This window comes from Microtus oregoni, unplaced genomic scaffold (assembly GCF_018167655.1).
Source record: "Microtus oregoni isolate MIOR12 unplaced genomic scaffold, Mior012 000918F_ref0000354, whole genome shotgun sequence".
NCBI lineage: Eukaryota > Metazoa > Chordata > Mammalia > Rodentia > Cricetidae > Microtus > Microtus oregoni.
Window position 1 is genome coordinate 20,651 of NW_024545136.1, and position 8,402 is coordinate 29,052.

At 51.1% G+C, this 8,402-nt stretch overlaps 1 protein-coding gene across 2 annotated transcripts in view; it reads left to right on the top strand.

Annotated features, from left to right (window-relative positions):
* LOC121445812 (forkhead-associated domain-containing protein 1-like) overlaps nucleotides 1-7,597 on the top strand; it is a 28,139-nt gene extending 20,542 nt beyond the window's left edge. For both annotated transcript variants that reach the window (XM_041647943.1, XM_041647944.1), the window contains 4 exons: nucleotides 104-263; nucleotides 571-688; nucleotides 6,159-6,288; nucleotides 6,851-7,597. In XM_041647943.1, coding sequence (XP_041503877.1) covers nucleotides 104-263; nucleotides 571-688; nucleotides 6,159-6,288; nucleotides 6,851-7,008 — 566 coding nt within the window. In that variant the 3' untranslated portion in view covers nucleotides 7,009-7,597. The remainder of the gene's footprint in view (nucleotides 1-103; nucleotides 264-570; nucleotides 689-6,158; nucleotides 6,289-6,850) is intronic.
* Nucleotides 7,598-8,402: the final 805 nt, after the last annotated feature.

Genomic DNA, 8,402 nt, shown 5'->3' on the forward strand with positions numbered 1-8,402 from the left:
GGGGCAGATCTGCCTCACGGATCCATCCCATAGGGCTGTCAGATAGGCCAGGACAGAGATCAGAGGTGGAAAATGGCTCACCACTCCACATCTGTCATCACAGGGGAGCTAAGTGAGAAGCAGAAGATGGAGCTGGAGCGACACGTGGCCCTGGTGCAGCAGCAGAACAACGAGCTGAGCATGCTCAAAGTGAAGGTGGCGCAGACAAGCGGCCTGGTGGAGAAGAAAGACAGGGAACTGAAGGTCCTCAGGGAGGCGCTCAGGTGTGGGAAGGGCCCCTGTGGCATGACCACCCCAAGGCGCCTGGCACAGAGAGAGGGCTCGGCAGACTGTGGTAGAATCGGATGGGTGAAGGAGTGGTGGTGTTTCGTTGCTTCAGAGACCCATTAACTAAAACAGGGCTGTGCTGTGTGCTGGACCGGGTGTTCTCCCGGGCGGCAGGGCTCAGCTTAAATGCAGGAAGTCTGAAAGAATTCAGTCACCTATGAAAATAGCTTTTACCTCCAGATCACGGAGGGATGCAAAGGTCCCCGAGTTTTCTGACACCCGCGATGTCCCTCTCTACCCCAGGGCTTCCCACAGACCCCTCCTGAGCACGGAGCAGAAGCCGAGGAATCCAACCCCCAAGTGTGACATCTCCCTGCAGATAGAACCAGTGCACCAGGATACATTCTCCAGTCTCCAAGAGGTCAGTGTCTGGAGCTGGGGCTTCAGGCAGGACTGGGTTGGCGACAACCAAAGGCCCAAGGGTTAATGGCTCCTAAAAGTAGTGCTCATTCACATGGAATGGCAAAGTCAGACAGAGTGCTGCCCCATGGTCACAGTCTCCATGGTTACACTATCAACAACGGAGACAGGGCCAGCAGCTCTCTCTTCTGAAGCCGCCAGGTCTTCCTACAATCTCGAACTGTAGTAGTGGTTGAGTAGTGGTCGGCTATCCGCCTTGGAGCAAGTTGGGCCTGGGCTTGAATGCCAACCCCTCCATGCATAGAAAGTCTGTGCCCGTGGGGAAATCTCAGCACCCCAGTTCTCACCTTTGAGAATAAGCGTCCCACTTCAAAGGGTGGTTGGAATACGTTTTATTTGTGCACACCCACAAACACATCTGGTAGAAAAATTTCTGTTAATTCTTCAATTTGTTCCTCTCGCTCATGTGTGTGTGTGTGCGCGTGTGATATGCACATGCAGATACCGAAGGAGGACACTAGCTGTAAGCTATCTGGCCCAAACTGTCTTATCACCCTGAGATAGGGTCCCTTGCCGGGGTGTGTACCATTTTATTTTTCCTGCAGGGCTGGTAAGCAAACCATGGTGTTCTCCTATTTCCGTAACCCCCCCCCCACCGTCCCCATCAGCTTTGGGGTTACAAGTGCATGCAGCCATGCTTAGCTCTTTAAATGGGTGCTGGGTACCTGAACTCAGTTCCCCAATGCTTCCCAGTAAGCCATCTCCCCTGCTCGCAGACATTGTTTGATGGCCTCTCCTCAGCCAAGTCTGTAAAAGTCTGCATCGTTTGTTTAAGTGGCTGCTTGGAATTCCATTTTGTGTCAGTTTTTTTCCACTCAGTCCCCGGATGATGGAGAGTTCAGCTGTGTCTCCCTCAAGCTGGTGCTGTAGTTAGAATAAGTTGCCCCTATGTAGAACTCACGCCTGGCTGTGAACCTGCTGGGGCCAAGGGGCTTCCTCAACTGTGTGGCACAGAACCAAATGACCTTCCCAGAGAACCGTGCAGTATGTGACCCGCATACAGCCCCCACACACATTCCATGACAGTCCCTTGATAAGGTCTCCCTCTGTGACTGCCCAGGAGTCCCAGATGCTCATCCAATGGGAAGCATGTCTAAGTGAGAACAGCCTCCATCAGATGGTCCCCGAAGCTGATGCTCACACTCTGCCCCACGCCTGGTGCCGTCGCATTCTCCATCGTTCCTAGTGGGCTGACTGTGGGGCGCAGTGGTTCCTCGAGGCTTCCGATTCCTAGAGTCCAGTCCAGAACAACCTTTTCTTTCCACTTTGAGAAACCAGAGAATGAGTCATCTGCCAAAGAAACAAGGCCAAATATGTCAACAAAGACATTTCCCCTGCCAGACAGCAGCGAGCCCAGGCTTCAGGCAGTCAGGATGAAAGCGTTTGAGGTCCAGCCAGCTGTCCCTGGCACTGAGTGCCCTTCAGAGCACTTTAATAGAAAGGGGCTCCGGTTGCTCAGGGCAACCAGGAGGAGAAGTGCAATGGCCCAGGTGGCTGGAAACTCAGCTGGGCGGCAGAAAATATCCATCACTCCCATCGGAATCCTGAGCCCTAGAAGCAGGTTCTGACCCACGGCTACTACTGAGCACTTGCCGTAAATCAGGCCTTGTGCTAGACAGGAAAAGGTTCACAGGTGCCCTACACATAATCACCCCCCCGACACACACACACACACGCCCCACATGTGTTCCGTGAGGAGACCTGTTGAATGGTGACTTTTAGTGTCTGTCTTCAAGCTGAGGTTAATGGGAGAGGGAGGATGCAAGATCAAAGGCAAAAAAGCATCCCTTCTTGGAACAGGGGTCCTCGCCCAGGCTACTTCCTGTTTCCGAAGCCAGAGAGGGTCAGAGGGCTCAAGAGTTGTGTGAGAAAAAATCCGTGTCCTCTCTCAGTAAGAGAGTTCCCAGAGGAGCCTGAGGAGAGGTCATATGGTGATGGTGCTTCCTCTCCCAGCGCGTGGAAGCCTAGGGGAGTCTGGCCTGGCTGCTGAGCCTTTCCTTCGGCCCCAATGCAGCATCTCCCGCTTCTGTCCAGAAGGAGGGAGCCTACAGGTGACTCATTCCAGGGGAAATAGATACCCTCAGGCAGATAATTGAGACCCATGCAGAACCAAGCCCTGAGGTGGTACAGCTTTGGAGCAATACACCAGACCAGTTAGGTCCCCTCACCCACCCGGCAGTCCCAGCACTATCAGAAGCTGGGGAAGGTGGCTCACTCCTTCCAGACTGTGCCCACTGTCAGCGCATGCTCAGGCCAGGGAGGACCATGGTCTCCATGAGAGGGAGGCGTGCTTTGCCCTCCTGGAGCCTGTGTGTGGGAAGGGAGGAAACAGCAAGAAAGTAGCAAACCATCCTAGGGATGGGGGCGGGACAAGCAGCTTAAGGAGCCCTTAGGGCAGGACTTGAGACAGTACTAGTTAGTTCCCTCTCGAAATGATAAAGACTCCGACCAAAAACAGCTTAGGGAGGAAAGGGCTCATTATCTTCCAGCTTACAGTTCATTGCGGGAGGAAGTCAGGGCACACACTCAAGGCAGGACCCTGGGGGCTGGGAGTGAAGCTGAGGCCATGGAGGAGTGCTGTTTACTGGCTTGCTTTTCCTGGCTCGCTCACCCTGCTTTCTTTAATTTTTTATTTATTTATTTTTATTTTATGGACATTGGTGTTTTGCCTGCAGGTTATGTCCGTATGAGTGCATCAAATCCCCCTGAAACAGGAGTTGCAGACAGCTGGGAGCTGCCATGTGGGTGCTGGGAATTAAACTCAGGTCCTCTGGAAGAGCAGCTGGTGCTCTTAACTGCTGAGCCATCTCTCCAGCCCATCCCCCTGCTTTCTTATACAGCCCGCGACCACCTGCCCAGGGGTAGCGCTACCCACAATGGACTGAGTCCTCCCACATCAATCTGCCCAATCTGATAGAGACATTTTCTCAACTGAAGTTCCCTCTTCCCAGTGAGGCCCGGTGACAAAAACAAAACAAAACAAAAACCCTGACCAGAACAATAAATGCGAGCATCATAAGAAACAGGTTCTCTCAGAGCTGGTGGTGAGAGGCCCCCACAGGGGGAAATTTAGAGCAGAGCCAAAAGGAAGAAACAGTGTGAGTGTCAGAAATGTCAAGGGGAGGGGAGCCCCTTAAAGGAGGCTGTGGGCCTTGAAACCCCCCTACACACACACACACACACACACACACACACACACACACACACACACGGAGACAATGTAACTAGCAGGGAGCCTGGGACTCATCATCCTCTTGGCCTTAAGGAAGCAACGAGAGTCAGCAGAGGAAGAGCAAATGCTTCTCTTTCCCTGGCCTCTGCTCTGTCTGTGGGTGTCTCTCGCTGATGCTAGGGTGTGTGCAATGCTGAACCGTGCATCATTCGTCTGGTGCACAGAGTTCAGATCCATGGGAGGGCTCATCTTTGATGGAGGTGCCTGGAATAGCATCTAGCACAGGGGAAGGGGAGGGAGGGCAATGAATATGAATGAGAATCTGGGTAGCTGGTGATGGATTGATAGACACATGCGTATACATCTACAAACAGAGACAGGGCTGGGTGTGTAGCTCAGTTGGTAGGGTGCTTGTGGGGCACACAAAGCCTTGTGCTCACCCCTTAGTACCACACAAACTGAGCACAGCGGCACAGGCCTGAAATCCCAGCACTCAGGAGGCGGAGATAAGAGGGTCAGGAGTTCAAGGTCATACATAGAACCATGTACATATGTATGCATATGGCTACATAGACAGTTTGAGGGCAACCTGGGCTATGTGAGATCCTGTCTCAAAGGAAAATTTAAAAAGGAAAAACCCTTTTTAAAAAAAAAGGAATAGAGACAGAGATGCCTAGCTATATAAAATTTTCATAATTTCAGTTCACCTCATGCTATATGTTTGTCTTCGGTATCTATCTCTGTAATCTAAAATGAACCAAAAGTTGCTATTTTAAAAATAGTTATAAAAAAGAGATCGTTGTTTTTTTTCCCTTTCTTGCCAGTTTGGCTGAGGCCTCCCCCTAGCAACTGTCAAACAACAGAAATCCGCTCTCAGCACCCCATCCCAGCCCCCCCCCACTTAATTATCTGCTTATCAATTGTCCATGCCCACTATGTCTTCCCTATGTACTCCCCCTCACACTGTCTGTCCCCTCATCCTGGGGTACAAAACCCAGGACAGCGGAGACCTGCTAGTGCCACTCACTGACGGAGCCGCAGAGCCTGGCGCGAGCCTAGCAGCCTGAGGTGTGCATGGAGTGAAGGAATGATCCACTGGAGAACAGAGTCAGGGTCTCGGGTAACCCAGCCTGGCCTCGAACTCACTCTGTAGCCAGGAAGGACTACTGGGATCACGGGCGAGTGTCGCTTCACCCAGTCTATACAGTGCTGGGGATGGAGCTCTGGGTTTTGTGTACGTTCAATAAGCACTCTGCCTTACTGGGGTGCTCAGCCTCGGAGCATGACCTTCAATGACCTTCCTTGACTGTGCCCTGAGGAAGCCTCAGTCTAGTCTCTACCGGTCCCATGGGACCCACGTGAGGCCAGCAGCTACCATACTGCGTGAGGCAGGCATGGAACGTTCTGTTGTTATAGAACGTTCTGTTGTACCTGCCACAGGATCTAGAGATCCTGGAGTCTCAGAGACAGGTCTCTCCAGACCAGCCAAGTCCAGGCTGTCCAGTACCCCCAAGCAGACAGGAGAAAACCATCCTTGTTACACACACACACACACACATACACACACACCACACACACAATTTTAAAAGTATTAAAAATAATTCTCTTTAAAAAGTTACTATTCGGGCGCACGCCTTTAATCCCAGCACTCAGAGAGGCAGAGGCAGGTGGATCTCTGTAAGTTTGAGGCCAGCCTGGTCTACATAGTAAGTTCAAGGACAGCCAGAGATACACAAAGAAACCCTGTCTCAGGAGGGGGGGAAGTTACTATTCAGAACAAGATCATATTTTTAACAAACAGAGACGCAAAGCTGGATGAGGTGACACACATCTTTAATCCCAGCATTCAGGAGGCTGGTAGAGCTCTGAGCTCAAGGCTAGCCTGGTCGACTTTGTAAGTTCCAGGATAGCCAGTGCTATGTAGAGAGACTCTGTCTCAAAATTAAAAAAAAAAAGCCACAGGCATGAAAGCATTAGAAGAAGAAATAAGGGCTGCAGAGACGGAGTTTGGGGGGTTTTTATTCATAGTACCACTAATCAGGAAGAGGAGTCAGAAACCCTCCTACACGGGACTTGATATTTGCGATGAAAAATGTAAATCCCTTCCCTGCCGAAGCTCTCGTGGCATTTTCCAGAAGTGCTGAGTGGCAGGGTTCCCACTGAACAGGAATTGTTCACGTCCCCGGGAATCTGAGGGAAATACCTTATGGAGCTGCTGTCTGTACCACCCTGTCTCCAGGAGCAGATCTTCAGTGACCTGGGGGCCAAGTGCAAAGGGTCTCGACACGAGGAAGTCATCCAGCGGCAGAGAAAGGCCTTGTCGGAACTCCGGATACGAATCAAAGAACTGGAGAAGGCCAACTCCTCCAGTAAGTTCTCTGCTCCTTAGTCCCAGCTTGGGGGCCCCCAGAGCCTGGATTACACTAACAGTGATGGGCCAGGCCCCGCCTCAGAGTCAAGTGCAGGCCCTGATGTTAAATAAATAGGACACGAAAAGCTCACTGTCGTCCTCCTCCTTATTTCACTGTGGCCTGGTGGGAACTTTGTCATAGTCTAAAGCTACCTGAATTTGAGCCCCGGGGTGCCTCTTAGATGCCTCATTCAGAAAGGCTGGCATTGGCTCCGACTGGGCAGCTGGTGGCCAAGCAAGGCACTGAGCACCGGGTGTCCCAGTACAAATCCCATCCTCATCTCTGCACCTGAAAGGCCTTAGGTGACGTTCACCTCTGCAGTGACAGCTTGGGGGCCAAAGCCTCATACTCAGTGTGTGGCCTTGGGCAAATCATTTAATTTCTCTAGGCCTTGGTTTCCTCATCTGCCAGAGAGGTGGCGAGGATTAAAAACAGTCGTGTGGTGAGTTGTCCCGTAAGCCATAGCTACAGCGATGCTATGCAATGATGTCTTCCTGAGTCTAAATCATTTCTTTTGTAGATCATAAGGACCATGCGAATGAATCGTTCCTAGAACTAAAGACTCTGAGAATGGAAAAAAATGTACAGAAAATACTATTAGACGCAAAGCCTGATTTGACAACTCTCTCAAGAATAGAGATCCGATCGGTAACCAAAAATCGTTTATCTCTGCAGTGACTGACACGAGAGGGTGGGCATTAGGGCTGATGTGAGCTGAGCTGCAAGCCAGTGTGTTGGAGGTTCAGGGCCAGGGCCTCCCTGATAAGCAGGTGTCTGTCTGCATACACCCGCCAGTGAGTCTCTGGATAGTGGCACTGACAGTGGCCTCCATCTGCACGGTACAGTCTGTCACAGCTTTGACTCTGAGTCACACTGGTCACTGAAGCACAAAGGACTCCTCCTTTTCCCATGAGATGTGACATCCTGCGGAAAATGTCCAACAGGCTGATTCAGGAGACTATGCCGTGAGTTTGTCAAAGTCTGCTGTTCCCTGGAACCCAAAGGCATGAACACATACAAGCAGAAGGACACTGGGATGGGAGAGCCAGAGAGTCCTGTGATGGGGTCCAGCCTGCATGCTGTGTGTCCCCCAGCAAGGCTTTGACGAAACCCTGAAAGGAGAGCCAGGTGCAGCAACACACACCTGTAGTCCCGGGACTCACGCGTCCAGACAGGAATATCAGGGGTACAGGTCACGCTTGATGACATGCTAAATTTTAGGTCTACCAAGGCTACTTATGACCATCTCAACAACAACAAAAATCAAGGTAACTCTACAGATGCTTTGGCCAGAGCCTGACTCAGAATTTATTCTACATAATAGGTAGCTGTTATTGCTAAATACTATCCAAGGAAGGAGTGGGACCTTAGATAACAAGACTCTCGGGAGTGATTGTGACATTAAAAGTGACCTTACAACCTAAAGGATGTTAGACTAGATAGCTGATGGACACATGACAATGGACAGCTCAGGTCAGTGTCAATCGCGGGACCACCGACGACATACTGGCTGACACACTGAGAATAAGACATGTGGAAGCTTCTAAAATGAACACCAGAGTTGTCCCATCTGAACCAATATCCTATCGAACTATCTTTCTGGGCATTTACCAGCATTGGATGTGAATGTATTTGAAGTGAGCTAGTTTTCTTAATAAAAATTGCACACCCTGTCTCCATGGTTGGGTGTGGAGGGACAGCTTCCAGATGGCAGGTCAGCTAGATCTCATGGCCTGACTCTGCTTCCCAGACAGGCCAGTCCCCTTGAGGATGACCCTCTTCTGCCAGTACACAGCAGGGGACCTCCCAACTCTGCTTTTCAAAGCCCTGATCCTCCAAGGTTGGAAGCTATTCGAATTCTAAGAGGAGTAGGAAGGAAGGAAAGCCCGCAAGGACGGAGCACTTGCCGTGTGCTGAGCGTGAGCTGCTTGCCCTTCAGATGTTCGGTGAATCCTCGCAGCAGCTGGGCTGTCGCATTTCCACTGTCCCTATGTTGCAGATGAAGAATTAAGGTTTCAGAAGCCAAGTGTCTCATCCAAGGTCACAGAGATACAGAAGGACGGAGCCTGTAC